Below are 20,498 nucleotides of genomic sequence, written 5' to 3' on the forward strand. Positions count from 1 at the left end.
GACAGCCTTCATGCTTTCAATGCTGAACTAGGTAAAGCTAGACAAATGTTCTTCTCAAACCTTAAACAGCAACTTAAACAACACTCGCACTCTTTTTGCTACCGTTGAGAGACTAACAAACCCCCCTAGTCAGATTCCTAGTGAAATGCTCTCCAATAGCAAGTGCGATGAGTTTGCTTCCTTCTTTTCTGAGAAGATCAATAATATCAGAAAGACAATTAGCACACCCTCAAGTTATGCAGAGGTCAGACAGATTCGACTGCAATTTCAAAAAGAAGTCACTATGTCTACTTTTGAAGCAATTGATAGCAACATTTTGGAAGAAACAGTACAGCACCTCAAATCGTCAACCTGCTACCTTGACACACTTCCCACATCTTTTTTCAAAAGTGTGCTTAGCTGTTTAGAAGCAGATCTCTTAGAAGTGGTGAACACCTCACTTCTTTCTGGGACTTTTCCAAACTCCTTGAAAACTGCAGTTGTTAAGCCCCTTCTGAAAAAGAGAAATCTTGATAACACCATATTGAGCAACTATAAACCAATATCAAATCTTCCTTTCATAGGCACGATTATTGAAAATGTTGCTTTTAATCAGCTGAACCACTACATAAACTCAAATGGATACCTGGACCACTTCCAATCTGGTTTCAGACCACATCATAGCACAGAGAGAGCGCTCAAAGATAATAAATGATATTCGCCTAAATTCTGATTCTGGCAAAATATCAGTGCTGGTATTACTAGATCTCAGTGCTGCGTTCGACACAGTCGATCACAACATTCTTCTAGATAGACTGGAAAACTGGGTCGGGCTTTCTGGGATGGTTCTCAAATGGTTTAGGTCATACTTAGAAGGGAGAGGCTATTATGTGAGTATAGGAGAACATAAGTCTAAGTGGACGTCCATGACATGCGGAGTCCCACAAGGCTCAATTCTGGCGCCACTGTTGTTCAGCCTGTATATGCTCCCACTAAGTCAAATAAAGAAAAAGAACCAAATTGCATATCACAGCTATGCAGATGATAACAAGATTTACCTAGCCAAATGACTACAGCCCCATTGACTCCCTCTGCCAATTCATTGATGAAATTAACAGTTGGATGTGCCAAAACATTCTTCAGTTAAACAAGGAAAAAAAAACAGAAAAAACAGAAGTCATTGCATTTGGAAACAAAGATGAAGTTCATAAGGTAAATGCGTACCTTGATGCTAGGGGTCAAAAAACAAAAAATCAAGTCAAGAATCTTGGTGTGATTCTGGAGTCAGACCTCAGTTTCAGTAGACATGTCAAAGCAGTAACTAAATCAGCATACTATCATCTCAAAAACATTGCAAGAATTAGATGTTTTGTTTCCTGTCAAGACTTGGAAAAACTTGTTCATGCCTTTATCACAAGCAGGGTGGACTATTGCAATGGTCTCCTCACTGGCCTTCCCAAGAAGACCATTAGACAGCTGCAGCTCATACAGAACGCTGCTGCCAGTATTCTGACTAGAACCAGAAAATCAGAGCATATCACACCAGTCCTCAGGTCCTTACACTGGCTTCCAGTTATGTTTAGGATAGATTTTAAAGTACTTTTACTTGTTTATAAAGCACTCAATGGCCTAGGACCTACATACATTGCAGATATGCTCACTGAATATAAACCTAACAGACAACTCAGATCACTAGGATCGAGTCAGTTAGTAATATCAAGGGTTCACGCAAAACAAGAGGAATCCGCTTTTAGCCATTATGCCGCCCACAGTTGGAATCAGCTTCCAGAAGAGATCAGATGTGCTAATATATTAACCACATTTAAATGCAGACTCAAAACTCATCTGTTCAGTTGTGCATTTATTGAATGAGCACTGTGCTACGTCCGAACAGATTGCATTATTTTATGTATAATCATTTTACTGTGCTAATTAATTTTAAATCAGTTTTTTAAATCATCTTAAATGTTCTTAAATTCTCTGTTTTTGTTGTTGTGATTATTATTTAAAACTTTTATGATTTTTATGCTATTATGATTTTAATTCCTTTTATGTACAGCACTTTGAATTGCCATTGTGTATGAAATGTGCTATATAAATAAACTTGCCTTGCCATGCCTTGCCTTGCCATAAGAAAGATAATGGGCAAAAATGGCCTGCATGGCAGAGTACCAAGACGAAAACCACTGCTGAGCAAAAAGAACATAAAGGCTCGTCTCAGTTTTGCCAGAACACATCTTGATGATCCCCAAGACTTTTGGGAAAATACTCTGTGGGCTGACGAGACAAAAGTTGAACTTTTTGGAAGGTGTGTGTCCCATTACATCTGGCATAAAAGTAACACTGCATTTCCGAAAAAGAACATAATACCAACAGTAAAATATGGTGGTGGTAGTGTGATGGTCTGGGGCTGTTTTGCTGCTTCTGGACCTGGAAGACTTGCTGTGATAAATGGAACCATGAATTCTGCTGTCTACCAAAAAATCTTAAAGGACAATCTCCGGCCATCTGTTTTTGACCTTAAGCTGAAGCGAACTTGGGTTCTGCAGCAGGACAATGATCCAAAACACACCAGCAAATCCACCTCTGAATGGCTGAAGAAACACAAAACGAAGACTTTGGAGTGGCCTAATCAAAGTCCTGACCTGAATCCTATTGAGATGCTGTGGCATGACCTTAAAAAGGTGGTTCATGCTCAAAAACCCTCCAATGTGGCTGAATTACAACAATTCTGCCAGGATGAGTGGGCCAAAATTCCTGCACAGCGCTGTAACAGACTCATTGCAAGTTATCGCAAACGCTTGATTGCAGTTGTTGCTGCTAACTCAGGTAAAAAAAAAAAGTGCACTAAAATACACTTTATTTAAGTACACTTAGTGCACTTCCCTAATGTATTTAAAGTGCTCTATTTTCACACACTAATTTTGTACTTATTGTACTAAAAAATAGTATTAAGTATATGTTAAGATAAACTTAATACCATCTAAGTGTACTCAACTGTGCTATTTTGAGACACCATGAAATTGAACTAAAATGTGCTTTTAACATACTATATCTGTATTTTAAAAAATATATTTAGTTACAACTAGAAATACACTTGAACCCTACTTTTAAACTTTTATAAATATAGTTTATAAATAGTTTAAAGTATAATAGTAATATATTAAAAAAATATACAAAATGTGAAAAAAAGTGTGCTAAAATACACTTTAAGTACACTAAGTATACTTTTTAGTACTGTACTAAGAGTGCTCTATTTTCGCACACTAATTTTGTACTTAATGTATTTAAAGTGCTCTATTTTCACACACTAATTTTTTACTTATTGTACTAAAAAATAGTATTAAGTATATTTTAAGATAAACTTAATACCATCTAAGTGTACTCAACAGTGCTATTTTGAGACACCATGAAATTGAACTAAAATGTGCTTTTAACATACTATCTCAGCATTTCCAAAAATGTATTTTGTTACCACTTATAATACAATTGAAACATATTTCATAAACCTTTAAATATACTAATTATACAAAATAAACTTATTGATTATTTAAAATACATTAATGTATGACAAATATATACAAAGCGTATTTATAATGTATTGCCCACATATTTTTATTAATAAAAAATACACTTGTTGATTATTTAAAATACATGAATAATATATAATAAATGTATACAAAGTGTATTTATAATGTATTTTTTATTAATAAAAATATGTGGGCAATACATTATAAATACGCTTTGTATACATTTATTATATATTATTCATGTATTTTAAATAATCAATAAGTTTATTTTTTATGTATAATTAGTATATTTAAAGGTTTATGAAATATGTTTCAAATGTATTATAAGTGGTAACAAAACACATTTTTGGAAATGCTGAGATAGTATGTTAAAAGCACATTTTAGTTCATCTTCATGGTGTCTCAAAATAGCACAGTTGAGTACACTTAGATGATCTTAAGTTTATCTTAAGAAGTACTAAATAATAATATTAATAAGAAAAATATTAATAATATTACGTACAAAATTAGTGTGCGAAAATAGAGCACTTTAAATACATTAGGGAAGTGCACTAAGTGTACTTAAGTTGTATTTTAGCACACTTCTTTCACAATTTGTATATTCTTAATATATTACTATTATACTTTGAATTAGTCATTAATATATTTATAAAAGTTTAAAAGTAGGGTTCAAGTGTATTTCTAGTTGTAACTAAATATATTTTTTAAATACAGATATAGTATGTTAAAAGCACATTTTAGTTCAATTTCATGGTGTCTCAAAATAGCACAGTTGAGTACACTTAGATGGTATTAAGTTTATCTTAACATATACTTAATTCTATTTTTTAGTACAATAAGTACAAAATTAGCATGCGAAAATAGAGCACTTTTAGTACATTACTGAAAAGTGTACTAAGTATACTTAAAGTGTATTTTAGTGCACTTTTTTTTTACCTGGGACAACACACACACACATACCTCAAGGCAATAATGTTTTGTTAGAATTACCACACTCAAAATCAATTTAAGTGTTACTGCTAATAGTGCATTCATATTTAGTGTACTTAAGTACAACTTTTGGGAAAATGTACTTCTACTACAATATATTACTAATAGATTTTTAATAAAATCAATTTAATGTAAACTTAAAATTACCACACTCAAAATCAATTTAAGTGTCAGTGCTAATATTGCATTCATATTAAGTGTACTTGAGTACAAATTTTGAGAAAATGTACTTCTACTACAATACATTACTAATAGATTTTTTATATATTAACTTATTTTAAACTTAGGATTAGTATGTATACAGTCTACTAAAAATCAGCACTAATAAAACTCTTTTGTATGTTTTTTTTTTCTATAGTATACTTTATTTTAGTACACTAAAAATTTATTTAAGTATTACTGGTATTTAGTATACTTTTTTCAAGTGTACTAAAGTCTTACTGAAGTATAAACATACTTTTAATTAGTATATTTATAGTGTATAACCATCACACTTTTATTTAACACAAAAAATAACAATGTACTAAAAATGTATTTGCGGGTATTTAAGTGTATTTTCATTGCATTTAAGTATTTTTTTTTCACCTGGGAAGGGTGGCCCAACCAGTTATTAAGTTTAGGGGGCAAACACTTTTTCACAGAGGGCCATGTGGGTTTGGATTTTGTTTTCCCTTCATAATAAAACACTTCATTCAAAAACTGCATGTTTTGTTTACTTATGTTATCTGTGATTAATATTTACATTTGTTTGATGATCTGAAACATTAAAGTGTGACAAACATGCAAAAAAAAAATCAGGAAGGGGGCCAACACTTTTTCACACCACTGTATGTTCGTCTTGATCAATTTATGTGCATAATAAAAAATATAAACTAGCTATATCATTACATTAGCTATTCAAAACCCAATACTATGTTGACTGTACTGTCAAATGAACCTTTTAAGTATGTAGTCATCATTGTGCAATGAATCCTGGGATAGTCTGGGCTGCAAAGGATCCATTTGTTGTATGCTTCACGGCCCAGCAAAGAGAAAACACATTTTGAGGCCGCATTTGAAGACGCCTTCAATTTGGGACAATCTTCATCCCACCACTGTGACGTATTTGGTATTTGAAAGCAGTCTACAAAGTATGCAGCTTTTGAATTGTGACATTGGGACTGAATTGGGAATTCTGAACCATACTACTGTCTGAAATGTCATGGAGTAATGTCGTTTATTACAGAGTCTGACACAACATGTAGAAAATAACAGATAGCCACAATTGTGGCCACAAATTAAGAATTTGTTTACAGCATGACTGACTCATGGCCACGTTTGACACGATTTTGACTCATTGCCACATTTATTAGTTTGTTCCATTAAGGTAAATTGTGGCTAGGTTGGTGAATCTATTGGTAAACAGTTCTTCTCTATTGCATCACCCTAGCGCCATTTTGGAAAGTAGCACACCACATGCATGTAAACAAGGCACATGGCATGTTTTTTTGTTTTGTTTTTTGTACACAAATAGTATTCTTGTATCTTCAGAATATTTCCCGAGTCACATTAAAGATTTGCTCAAAATGAACAAATTGTTCAATAACGACCCATCAATATTTGTTATTTATATTTAACTTATACTGGAAAGGTTTCCGTAACATCTCGTGAGATCTTGGCAAAAAGCTTTTCAAGATTTATTTCCATAACATGATGCATGATGGAATAAGCTTAAAATAATTAGTTCACTTTCAGAACAAAAAATTACAGATAATATACTTTATACTATACCGATAGCTGCATTTTGGAAGTTCAAACTCAGGGGAACCATAGAAGTGTATTATATGGAGAGAAATCCTGAAATGTTTTACTCAAAAAACATAATTTTCTTACGACTGAAGAAAGAAAGACACAAAAATCTTGGATGACAAGGGGGTGAGTACATTATCTGTAAATTTTTGTTCTGAAAATGAACTACTATTCAAGTGTGGATTTAGTGTGTGTTTTAAGAGCTTGGACTGTTTTGCGCACTTACGTCCTGTTGTGTGCACACACTCTCAAGTGGCCAAGACCACAAATGTGGGTATTTGAACAAAGCCCAAGGTCTTCAGACTCACTATAAACTTCAAGGCAAGAGTGTTGGATCAGGTTGGAGCCAAACTCAACAGGACATTGGCCCCTACAGAAACAGGTTTGGACAACCCTGATCTTGATACTCCAACTGTCCAGGTTTTATGATCATAGCTCCATCTTTTTTATATTTTAGCATCAGTATCTGTGATTAAAGTTCTATAAATTACAGCTTTTTCATCTGTGTTTGCTCTGTGAAGTTGCAGATGCCACTGCCAAACAGGCTCCCATGATTTATCCTTTTTGGAAGTCACCAATTTCACCAAGCACCTGTACTAACCTCTGCTCAACACAACTTACACTACATTTCACAAACTGGAGAATATAAGCAATGAAAAAATACAGTGAGGAAAAAATGATTTGATCCCCTGCTGATTTTGTACAGTACATTTGCCCACTGACAAAGAAATTATCAGTCTATAATTTTAATGGTAGGTTTATTTGAACAGTGTGAGACAGAATAACGACAAAAAAATCCAGAAAAATGCATTTCAAAAAAGTTATAAATTGATTTGCATTTTAATGAGTGAAATAAGAATTTGATCCCCTATCAATCAGCAAAATTTATGGCTCCCAGGTGTCTTTTATACAGGTAACGTGCTGAGATTAGGAGCACTCTCTTAAAGGGAGTGCTCCTAATCTCAGTTTTGTTCCCTGAATAAAAGACACCTGTCCACAGAAGCAATCAATCAATCAGATTCCAAACTCTCCACCATGGCCAAGACCAAAGAGCTGTCTAAGGATGTCAGGGACAAGATTGTAGACCTACACAAGGCTGGAAGGGGCTATAAGACCATCGCCAAGCAGCGTGGTGAGAAGGTGACAACAGTTGGTGCGATTATTTGAAAATAAAAGAAACACAAAATAACTGTCAGTCTCCCTCGGTCTGGGGCTCCATGCAAGATCTCACCTCGTGGAGTTTCAATGATCATGAGAACGGTGAGGAATCAGCCTAGAACTACATGGGAGGATCTTGTCAATGATCTCAAGGCAGCTGGGACCATAGTCACCAAGAAAACAATTAGTAACAGTACGCCGTGAAGGACTGAAATCCTGCAGCGTCCACAAGGTCCCACTGCTCAAGAAAGCACATGTACAGACCCGTCGGAAGTTTGCCAATGGACATCTGAATGATTTAGACTAGAACTGGATGAAAGTGTTGTGGTGAGATGAGACCAAAATCAAGCTTTTTGGCATCAACTCAACTCGCCGTGTTTGGAGGAGGAGGAATAATACCTATTACCCCAAGAACACCACCACTGTCAAACATTTAGATGGAAACATTATGCTTTGGGGGTGTTTTTCTGCTAAGGGGACAGGTCAACTACACTGCATCAAAGGGATGATGGATGGAGCCATGTACCGTCAAATCTTGTGTGAGAACCTCCTTCCCTCAGCCAGGACATTGAAAATGGGTCACGGATGGGTATTCGAGACAATGACCCAAAAAACATGACAAAGGCATCTAAGGAGTGGCTCAAGAAGCACATTAAGGTCCTGGAGTGGCCTAGCCGGTCTCCAGACCTTTATCCCATAGAAAATCTGTGGAGGGAGCTGAAGGTTAGAGTTGCTAAATGTCAGTCTCGAAACCTTAATGACTAGGAAAGGATCTGCAAAGAGGAATGGGACAAAATCCTTCCTGAGATGTGTGCAAACCTGGTGGCCAACTACAAGAAATGTCTGACATCTGTGATTGCCAACAAGGGTTTTGCCACAAAGTACTAAGTCATGTTTTGAGAAGGGGTCAAATACTAATTTCAATTATTAAAATGCAAATCAATATATAACTTTTTTGAAATACGTTTTTCTGGATTTTCTTGTTGTTATTCTATCTCTCACTGTTCAAATAAACCTACCATTAAAATTATAGACTGAACATTTCTTTGTCAGTGGGGGAGTGTACAAAATCATTTTTCCCTCACTGTAAATGAAAGATAATTGCAACATTTGTTTCACTGTAGACTACATAAATGAGCCCTCTATATCTACCATTTTCTTTCCATGGGCACAGCCATTTGTAAATTTTATGGGTCTGGCCTCCAGGCTCATTGGCGTCCAGCTATAACTGCACAAAACAGCTTGTTTTGCTGCTTGATATTGCAAATTTGTGGCATACCATATTATTATAATGCATTATCTTAATTATGAGCACACTGGTTTGTGGTGCAAACAGTTTTATCGTTTAATGCATGTTGTTATTCTTCTTATTATTTCGCTATAGCGGAAACTTCACCCATAGACTTACTTCCACATTAAAGAAAAGGTGGATAACTTTGAGTGTTAGCATTCATTTGTCCAACACCTGTATGTTTAGCCTGTATGCCATAACTGCAATATAATATCATGCTAATCTAAAAAGAGCTAGAGATGCTCTGCTTTATATGCTATGGTGGCAACGGTCACATGTGTAATTGGTTTTTGAATAGCATCCAGCACTAATTGGCAAAGAACTAATGGGCAGAACACTGAGTCCTTGCCCTGATATGGCAGGAACAAACTGACAATGGGATTAAAAGTCACAAGTTGATGCCGTATATCGAGGAGATGAATAACAGCCGTGAGTGTGGGGTTTTGGACACAGCTGCAGGCCACTGATGACATTATGATATTCCACTGCTCACAGGTATAACTGTGCTCTCTTTAACTTAATATCTCAGTACATTTAATAGGATATTGCGTCAATACTGATGTAATTATACAGTGTCCTTTAGCAAAACTGAGGCTAGATGTTCATCTTCATTGTTCCCATATGTGGGTGTTTTATTACTGTGCACTAAATCTCTAAATCTAAATCCACACCTCTGAGTTTGGGCCTAAGCACCTGTTCAGGAGATTGAGTTGGATTACTGTAATCTTTATTGAATGTGTCCACGTCACGTTGACCAGGGATTTTCCTGCTCAAAATCCAACAAGCGAAAGACAAGCACTGCCCGTGCAGCAGAGACTGTGGTAAAGGAGCCATTACAACTGTTAACAGCAGGGAAAAATGTACACCTTTTCACTGAACTAGTACACAGTTCTATTAAGAAATTTGAAGGATTTAAAAAGCATTTAAAGGATTAGTTCACTTTCAGAACAAAAATTTACAGATGTACTCTTCCTTTCTTCAGTCGCAAAGAAATTATGTTTTTTGAGGAAAACATTTCAGGATTTTTATTCCATATAACGGATATGTATGGTGCCCCCAAGTTTGAACTTCTAAAATGCAGTTTAAATGCAGCTTCAAAGGGCTCTAAACGATCCCAGCCGAGGAAGAATGGCCTTATCTAGCAAAACGATTGTTATTTTCGAAACAAATTGATAATTTATATACTTTTTAACCTTTAAATGCGTCTTGTCTCATCTCATTTTTTGTAAAGGGCGTGTGATCTTTGTATGTTCACTTTGTAAACACTGGATCGGTACTTCTGCTGCGATGTAGGGCGATTTTGAAGTTAGGGATGAAAATGAGATGGGAGTTTTTCGGCATACCCTAACTGTATTGACCCGGAAAACACAGACAACACATGCGCATCTCAGAGACTAGACGAGACGAGCATCTGAGGTTAAAAAGTACATACATTTCACTAAAAACTCCAAGTTCATTAAAATATTCCATATGAATCAAGATATTTAATTACAGGCTTCTGAGACACAGTCAAGGGTTAGTAAAGTTAAACTAAATCTGTAAATAAAACATTTCTGTGACTTGAAGTAAAATTAAATAATCCTTCTTATATTGTCACTAAAGCATGAGGGTATGGGTCTCTCTTGATATACATAGAGATGTTTGAGCTGACCTTTGCCCTCGACCCATCCCCCTCTTAAAGCAATATTAGGGTTCAGAGCCGCTCATAGCTCAGTGCAGCACTTCAGTGGGTTATCTGACAATATAAGATGTTGATATTTAGTTACATTTCGGTTAATTTGATGTCTAATACCAAAATCCAACATTAAGTCAATGTCAAATTGATGTCAAATACTGATGTCAACCTGATTTTCATTTTAAACCAAAATGCAACATCTGTTCAACATTTATGTCCAGTGCCTACTGGGAATATTTTGTTTATTTCAAGTTCATTGATTTTAAGTAATGAAAGTTGTTTTATAGTTTTTAGTTAACTATAATCATCATGCTATATGACAACTGTAACCCACACAGTTATTTTAAAGGTTTTCCTGCTTTGAGATTATTATCGAAATCATCAATTTGGAAGTTCACACTCTTCAAACTATTTGAAAGCTATATACTAAGTATTTTCTGTTGCATTACTTCATACAACTTTTAAACATCTAGCCTAGTTTTAGTTAACTATAATCACCCTGCTATGACAACTGTAATGATTCATTACTGTATGATTAATGATAATGACCTCATCATTATGATTTGTACCTCTTAGAAATATGGAGTTTTAGGTTTGACATTATGTTAAAAGTTTTCCTGTTTTCATGTCTAGAAAACCCATGCCATTTTGAATAGCTTCTGGTATTTAGTTTAAGCTATAGAATGGCAAAACCATAATTTGCTGTTTGGGTAGCAAAGTATTTATCTTAGGTGCTTTAACTAATCGTTTCTTGTTTCACTATTTTCTACTTGTAGTAGTTAATTTAACATTTTAAAACAAATGATTTAAAAAAAATAATTTAGCCTCTTAATTAATGAGGTTCATAATCAATGTCTGTTTAATGAACTGTGGTCAACATTACAGTAATTATAGTTACTGAAAATATTTACAACTCATACCAAAATTTTACAAAACATTTCAAATGTATTGGAAATTATTTCAATATATAAAGTGGTTATATAGTTTATATAGATATAAGTCAAAAGATTACATACACCTTGCAGAATCTGAATTATTTACTAAAATAAGTTGGATCATATAAAATGCATGTTATTTTTTATTTAGTACTGACCTGAAAACTATATTTCATATAGAAGATGTTTACATATAGTCCACAAGAGGAAATAATAGTTGAATTTATAAAAATCGTTATGTTTAAAAGTTTACATACTTGATTCTTAATTCTGTGTTGTTACCTGAATGATCCACGGCTGTGTTTTTTTTTTTTTTTTTTTTAGTGATAGTTGTTCATGAGTCCCTTGTTTGTCCTGAACAGTTAAACTGCTCACTGCTCTTCAGAAAAATCCTTCATGTCCCACAACCCTTTTCAACAATGACTGTATCTAACATATTCATTGTTAGGGTTCAAATACACAAAAATGCTGAAAACCAAAGAATTTGTAGGACCTGAATGATTTTTCTGAAGTTTCTGAACTGTTCAGGACAAACAAGGGACTGATAAACAACTATCACTAAAAAAAAAAAAAAAAAAAAACACAGCTGTGGATCATTCAGGTAACACAGTATTAAGAATCAAGTGTATGTAAACTTTTGAACGGGGTCATTTCTTATAAATTCAACCATTATTTTCTTGTGTGGACTATATGTAAATGTCTTTTATGTGTACCGACCTGACCTTATTCAGGTCTGTACTAAATAAAAAATAACTTGCATTTTGTATGATCCCTTTATTTTGGTAAATTAATTAACATTTAGCAGATTCTGCAAGGTGTGTGTAAACTTTTGACTTTAACTGTAGTTGATTCTGTTACCTCATTCACATGTGTACTTTAGCTTGTCTGGAATGCTGTATTAGCTGATATACAGGTCCTTTTCAAAAAATTAGCATATTGTGAAAAAGTTCATTATTTTCTGTAATGTACTGATAAGCAGATGGAAGATTTTCAGCAGATGGAAGCATGAAGTGTTCCAAAATCTCCTGATAGCTAGATGCATTGACCCTGCCCTTGATAAAACACAGTGAACCAAAGTACTTTTTTCGGATGAAAGCAAATTTTGCATGTCATTCGGAAATCAAGGTGCCAGAGTCTGGAGGAAGACTGGGGAGAGGGAAATGCCAAAATGCCTGAAGTCCAGTGTCCAGTACCCACAGTCAGTGATGGTCTGGGGTGCCATGTCAGCTGCTGGTGTTGGTCCACTGTGTTTTATCAAGGGCAGGGTCAATGCAGCTAGCTATCAGGAGATTTTGGAGCACTTCATGCTTCCATCTGCTGAAAAGCTTTATGGAGATGAAGATTTCATTTTTCAGCACGACCTGGCACCTGCTCACAGTGCCAAAACCACTGGTAAATGGTTTACTGACCATGGTATTACTGTGCTCAATTGGCCTGCCAACTCTCCTGACCTGAACCCCATTGAGAATCTGTGGGATATTGTGAAGAGAAAGTTGAGAGACGCAAGACCCAACACTCTGGATGAGCTTAAGGCCGCTATCGAAGCATCCTGGGCCTCCATAACACCTCAGCAGTGCCACAGGCTGATTGCCTCCATGCCACGCCACATTGAAGCAGTCATTTCTGCAAAAGGATTCCTGACCAAGTATTGAGTGCATAACTGAACATAATTATTTGAAGGTTGACTTTTTTTGTATTAAAAACACTTTTCTTTTATTGGTCGGATGAAATATGCTAATTTTTTGAGATTTGAGAATTTTGGGTTTTCATGAGCTGTATGCCAAAATCATCAATATTAAAACAATAAAAGGCTAGAACTACTTTCAAATGTGTGTAATGAATCTAAAATATATGAAAGTCTAATGTTTATCAGTACATTACAGAAAATAATGAACTTTATCACAATATGCTAATTTTTTTAAAAGGACCTGTACACTATATACTTTATAAAATAATTTTATGTCATTGTAGGATTGTAGTATCATTTCAACTTTTTAAACTTGCACTCCGAATGACGTTGAATTTATACTAAGGTCCCCAGGTTCTGAAAAACAATACAGTATTCAAGGAATGAATTAAACTAATCTCCTTTAATTTTGAGCACAGCCCAACCTTACATTCTCTACTTATTGGATAATTTAATTTCAGGACTTATTTTGCATGCCATTTTACTCTTAAACAATACTGACATGTAAAACACACAGAGATTCTTCAGACCTGAACCAAACCCTACATCAGGAACGACAACAAATACCAAAGTGTGATCATGTACCAAAGATATTTAAAAACCTGTTCTGACTTGTGGACGTTCCACACTGACCTGTGTTTAGTCATAACAATCTTCAGATGACAAAATATACAGTGTGGATTGAACATTCCCACTCTGTACACTGAAAACTGGTTTAAATTGATAATGAAGTTATTCATCTAAACTATTTTTAGCTTTGAAATAATAGAAATGATTTTAAATGCTACCGCATCATTTGACGCTTTGACACTGATACTAAAATCGTACATTTTGAAGTTCTACTCACAATTTACTCAATTCCGTATACAATTTCTTCTTTGTTGCATTACTTCTTACAAATGTTAAACTATGGAAAATAAGTTATGAAATACCAAAGAGCTTCAGTTTACACAAAGCTGATTTTCCATGAAATGTAAGGATTGAGGATGAACTATTCACAAATCTGAACTAATACCACACTGAATCAAACACATTTAATAACCACAACCCCCCTCAGCTAAACCGTTACAAAATATCCAGTTTCACAAAGTGCAAGATTTACTCCCTGAGTTTCTTCAGAACAAGTTGCACAAGTTCATATCGAAGGCCCACACTTCACATTTGTATAACAGAGATAAATTACATCAGCAAGAAAGTCCATACATAAACCATCAAAAACAAACCAGACAACGTTCAGTTCATTAGAGTAAGTTAACATATTGTGTCGACACTAGTCCACAAGCATCTGCAGTACATTTGAGTCAACATCTTCTCTCAGCAGAGCTAATTGAGGAATTTGACAAATGACCTCAGGAATGTGAAGCTGTGCCTTCAAAGTCTTTATAAACATACAGGATTTCATGAAAATTGCACAGGCGTGCTCTTTTTCCATATAGGCCCAAACTAGTTGCTCTGTTTGAGGAAAGCTCACAAGTGAAGACAAATTAGTGGTCTTAAATGGTGTTAGCTTAGTAAAACCAGCTTGAAAAAGCTCATAACCATGAGGTAACCATAGTAAAGATCAACAATTTGCTTTTTATGACCTCATTAAATTTCACTTGGCCTTGCCAATGAATTCCTTTGTACAGAACATCTTGATCAAACAACATCTTCGAAGTAATGACAAGCATGTCTGTACATTCACATCTGAGATTTTACAAGGTAAACGGTTTCGTAATTCAAACTTTCTTCGCTGGCGGCAGTCTCGGATCATTCATGAAGAAAGTTTGGCATCAATTCATGGAGCATCTATTGATGATCCTCAGGATTATCCTGAGGTTTCAGACTTCTGGAGTGAGGTTCTCGTGTTCTTCTAGTCTAGAGCATTGACAGATAGTCTTGTGAACAGACTTGCAGTGTTTTTAAGGCCTGGGCAAGCCACGTCTCTAATAGCAAGCCGCCACACACTGCCAGGAGAGACAGCCGTCGACTGCAGTTCAGAGTCACTGAAACATGGAAAACATGTGTCTATTATAAAGTAAATGTACTTTAAAAATCTAATTTAAAACATGAGTGCAGTCCTACGCTCACTATAATGTAGTTATAAGGCACTGTTGAAATGTTATTTGGTGCAACCATTTTTTTTATACAATACAATATAATGAATTATTAATGCATAAATATCATTAATTATACTGAAAAAGTAAGGTGGTATGATTTACTTTTCAACAATTTTCACTTAGAAAATGCTAGTAAATTTCACAAATGCGACCCTGGACCACAAAACCACATAAGGGTCAATCTGTAATGTAAATAAGTTGTCCAAATGAAGTTCTCTGCAATGCATATTACCAAGCAAAAATTAAGTTTTGATATATTTACGGTAGGAAACTTACAAAATATCTTCACTTTCAGAACATGCATTTACAGATAATGTATTCACCCCCTTGTCAGCCAAGATGTTCATGTCTTTCTTTCTTCAGTCGTAAAGAAATTATGTTTTTTGAGGAAAACATTTCAGGATTTCTCTCCATATAATGGACTTCTATGGTGCCCCCGAGTTTGAACTTCCAAAATGTAGTTTAAATGCAGCTTCAAAGGGCTCTAAATGATCCCAGCCGAGGAAGAAGGGTCTTATCTATAGTCTTATCTTTTTAATCTCTACACTGTACACACAGAGCTAGACAAGACGAGCATTTGAGGTTAAAAAGTATATAAATTGTTTTTTTTTTTAGAAAATAACCGATCGTTTGCTAGATAAGACCCTTCTTTCCTCGGCTGGGATCGTTTAGAGCCCTTTGAAGCTGCATTTTGGAAGTTCAAACTCGGGGGCACCATAGAAGTCCATTATATAGAGAGAAATCCTGAAATGTTTTCCTCAAAAAACACAATTTCCTTACAACTGAAGAAAGAACGACATGAACATCTTGGGTGACAAGCAGGTGAGTACATTATCTGTAAATTTCTGTTCTGAAAGTGAACTACTCCTTTAATATCCTAATGATTTTTTGGCATAAAATAAAAATCTATAATTTGACCCATGCCATGTATTTTTGGCTACTGCTACAAATATACCAGCCTACTTCAGACTGGTTTTGTGGTCCAGGGTTACAAGTAAGTACTACGAATTAGCAAGAACCACACTGAATTAAGGTAAAAATGTAAAAAACCTTTTTGAATTTACAGCTTTGAATAATAATTGTACAGTGTACTATTATAGTATTTAATCATGTTTTACACTTTTTCACATTATTAGATCATTTAAAATTTAGCTTAAGTCATTTTAATGTGCTTTTGTTTTTATTTATTTATTTATTTTTTAATTTCCATTTAGATTCATTTAAATTAACACAAAATCAAATCTTCAGATCTTGTCCTTTCAAAAAAAGGTCAAATTATGTTATTTTCTGACACTTAATGACCCTAAAAAAGATTTATGAGGGTTTGCAGGAGTTCTTTCTATAAAATAAATTGCCTGTTTTATGTTTTTTTCCCCCTGCATGTTGGATGAATGGCAAATCACTTAAATAACAATACATTTAACAAGCAGAGCATCCAGAGTTTGCAGTGAATGGGTGCCGTCAGAATTTGACTTAAAACAGCTGATAAAAACATCAATAATCCACAAGTAAATTACGTGACTCCAGTCCATCAATTAACGTCTTGTGAAGTGAAAAGCTGCGTGTTTGTAATAAACATATCCACCATTAAGGCATTTTAACTTTGAACCATTGCTTCCGACCCAACATACGAGTCTATAATCCATAACAACGCTTCCTCCTGTAAAAAACAACAAAAAAACAACCACCATCCCCTGTTGTTCTCTCACATTCCACCCAAATATTTGTTTAGAACAGTTTTAGACTGTTTTTGTTTATAAACAGTGCTTAATCTGTGTAGATTTAAGATTTATCACTGAAGTGGTTTGAAGTTAAAAACATCTTTATGATGAATTTATTACTAACATGCAGCTTGTGGATTATTGTGATGTTTTTATCAGCTGTTTGGACTCTCATTCTGAGGCACTCACTCACCGCAGAGGATCCACTGGTGAGCAACTGATGTAATGCAAAATTTCTCCAAATCTGTTCTGATGAAGAAAAACTCTTCTACATCTTGGAATTCCTGAGAGTGAGTACATTTTCAGAAACTGTTCAATTTTGGCTGAACCATTACTTGAAATAACTCTCTAAAACAGTGTTGGTGAACCATCTGCACACACTACAGGATCTGCTGTGGGTGGTTAGCACACCTATGAAGACCTTGCGCAAACAATGACCCTCTCTAAACAATACAATCCTCTCTGTGAATGCATGTGTGTGAAAAATAAAGCATGCGAGAGAGTTTACTTTGGTTCTGTGAGTGTTGCGCTGCCTGTGAGTAAAAGTAGTTGTTTGTTGATATTCACCTCTAATGGCTTGTGAATTGGAGGTCAGGACGAACAGTCGTATGAGGCTGAAGCAAAGTGGGGAGAAATCGTGCTCCCAGATGACAGCCGGAATTAACAGCACTTTGCCGTAGCTGGACAGCAGAAGCGCCTTCAACAGAGGAGTGAATTCTAAAGAAGAACCACGGAAGCACTGCACCGTCCAGAGAATGAACAACACACCTATGCAGAACACGGCCAACTCTAGAAAAACACAAAGTAAATGCTGTTAGGATGAATTTATGCATTTTGACATTATTTTAATGACAAGTATGCACATTTTCCCCCAAATTCTCATTATGGTAAAATATAATTAAAATTTTGAATTACATTAATAAGAACAGGAATATTACATTTATATATTATCTATAATACAGAATAATGTATTTTAACATAAAGGCTGCATTTATTTGATCAAAAATACAGAAAAAAAGGTTATGAAATATTAATATGATGTCAAATAACATTCTTCTGTTTTAACATACATTAAAAGATATAATTTATTTCTGTGATCAAAGCTGAATTTTTCATAGGCATGATTACTCCAGTATTCAGCATCACATGATCCTGTGGAAATCATTCCAATATGCTGATTTATTATCAGTGCAGGAAACAGTTTAATATCAGTCGTTCAATATCTTTTTGGAACCTGTGATAATCTTTTTCAGCATTCTTTGATTAATAAATAGTTTAAAAAAATAGCATTTATTTAAAATATACAAAATACACTAATGTTCAAAGGTTTGGGGTCAGTACATTTTTATTCTGTCTTTTTTTTTTTTTTTTAAAGAAATTATTACTTTTATTCAGCAAGGATGTTAAATTGATAAAAAAAGTGATAGCAAAGACTTATATTGTCAGAAAAGATTTATATTTTATATTGTGAATAAATGCTGTTCTTTTTTACTTTTTATTCATCAAAGAATCCTGAAAAAAAAAACTATCACAGGTTCGAACACAGATAATTCTAATAATAAATCAGTATAATAAAATTATTTCTGAAGGATCATGTGATACTGAAGACTGGAGTAATGGCTGATAAAATTCAGCTTTGCATCACAGGAACAAAAATATAATCTATATTTAAAATAGAAACCATTATTTTAGATTGTAATAACATTTTGCAGTATTATTGTTTTTTTTCTGTATTTTTGATCAAATAAATGCAGTCTGATCCCAAACTTTGTAATGTATATATGCATGTAAATGAAAAAAGAATTACAAGCAATTTCATAAAATGCTTACATATGTATATAATGCATATTTAAAAAAAAAAACAATAAATAAAAAATATATAATATAAAATATAAAAATAAAAATGTAATAATAATTTGCAAATTTAAAACAATATTAAGATTTTTTTTCAAACAGGGTCATTATTTTTTATGACAACTACAAAAATGCATCCACATGTTTAATTTTCATTATTCAAGAGGTTCTCATTACGGTAATACAATTCTAACTATATTATAGTAAGAAATGAATACATACATTGAGCAATGATGCATTAAATTGCTCAAAAATAATCTAAAAATAAATAAATAAAGCAGCACAACAATTTTCAACATTGATAATATTAATAATAAATGTACAAATCATCATATTAAAATTATTCCCAAAGGGTCATGTGACACTGAGGACTGGAGTAATGATTCTAAAAATTCAGCTTTACATCACAGGAATAAATTCCATTTTAAAATCTATTCAAATAGAAAGGAGTTCTTTTAAATTGTAAAAACATTTCACAATTGTACTGTTTTTAGTGCATTTTTGATCAAATAAATTCTGCTTTAGTGAGCATTAGAGACCTCATGAAAATACTAGATCTACAAAAATAGACTACAAACCCCCAACTCTTGATACCTTCATAACACTGCATAACCTCTAAATCGTTACCCAGCAAATCAATTAGTTCATTTTAGCAATTCCACCTAATTAGGCAGTGACTGATTTTAAAAACAATGATTTACCCAGTGCAGCCAGTGCAAACATGCAGTAAAACTCCCACTCTTTAGTGTAACGGATGATATCAGCGGGGTCATCGCTGGACTGGGACCCCTGCAGGAGGGACCAGCGCAGATACGCTTCACACAGCAGACAAAACACACACAGTTTCCAGTGGATCTACAGACACAATGAAAGAGGAATACAGTACAATGTATAACATTAATGCAGTCTGTATTATGCACACAGTATAACTTTATGTATATGCATATTTTTTTTCCAAAGCTGTTAAGAAATGGGAGTATAAAAGTTTTACTTACATTGATCTCAGTGTTGAATAGTATATGTCTAAAGGCCTGAATTTTGCATAAAGTGGCATCTATTAAAATAATAACCGGATCATATTCAATGTATTTGTCAACTGGCTTCTTGCAAGAACTCTGCAGAGGGAAAAAAAACACATTTAACACACACTCAATTTTAAATGAAAATGTATGATTTACCATTTATATTAGCCAAAACACTGATTTTCTGATTCTGCTTATGTAGTTTTTGTTTTCATGAACTTATTTTATAACGTGCTTACATTTTGCTGAAAACATAAACAGCCTAATATAATATAACTAAAGTTACAATTAATATAAATATAATTTAAATGCAGGTATTGCGAGGAAGATGGCTTTTCAGCGTCACATAATAATGTTTTTAAGTTTTTGTTGTTGTTTGTTTGTTTGTTTTGGCGATCAATAATGGTGGAAATGTTTAATTTTTTCCAGACAAAACGATATAAACACAGACATAAAATTAACTCAAGTAACATAATGAAAAACAGCCGTGCTCTTCACTGCGTGTGCATTACATCAGGCCTAAGTTGTGAGCATACTAACCTCGGCAGAACAGAGAAAACAAACTAAACTTAAAATTCTGAACGTTATGATACACTCACACATATGGTGATCTTTAGTATTCCGTTGCTGTAATCTCGATGCAATTCGTTTGCATCTTCGTTACACTCGACGCATTTAAACAATCCCGGTGCCATTCTCCATATGACAGCATGAAAACACGCCTACTGCTTCCTGAACCTCCATAAGAGGTGGGGCTTATCAGGCTACT

The 20,498-nt window shown here is 34.2% G+C and overlaps 1 protein-coding gene across 1 annotated transcript; it reads right to left on the bottom strand.

Annotated features, from left to right (window-relative positions):
- Positions 1–13,417: 13,417 nt before the first annotated feature.
- On the bottom strand, positions 13,418–20,447 carry arv1 (ARV1 homolog, fatty acid homeostasis modulator). The gene is made up of 5 exons (XM_073816881.1): positions 20,329–20,447; positions 19,703–19,822; positions 19,409–19,562; positions 17,421–17,642; positions 13,418–15,018 (listed from the first exon to the last, which is right to left on the bottom strand). The coding sequence occupies exons 1-5, from the start codon at positions 20,422–20,424 to the stop codon at positions 14,891–14,893; spliced, it is 720 nt and encodes a 239-aa protein (XP_073672982.1). The 5' UTR covers positions 20,425–20,447; the 3' UTR covers positions 13,418–14,890.
- Between the last annotated feature and the right edge of the window lie 51 nt (positions 20,448–20,498).

This window comes from Garra rufa, chromosome 13, assembly GCF_049309525.1.
Source record: "Garra rufa chromosome 13, GarRuf1.0, whole genome shotgun sequence".
Lineage (NCBI taxonomy): Eukaryota > Metazoa > Chordata > Actinopteri > Cypriniformes > Cyprinidae > Garra > Garra rufa.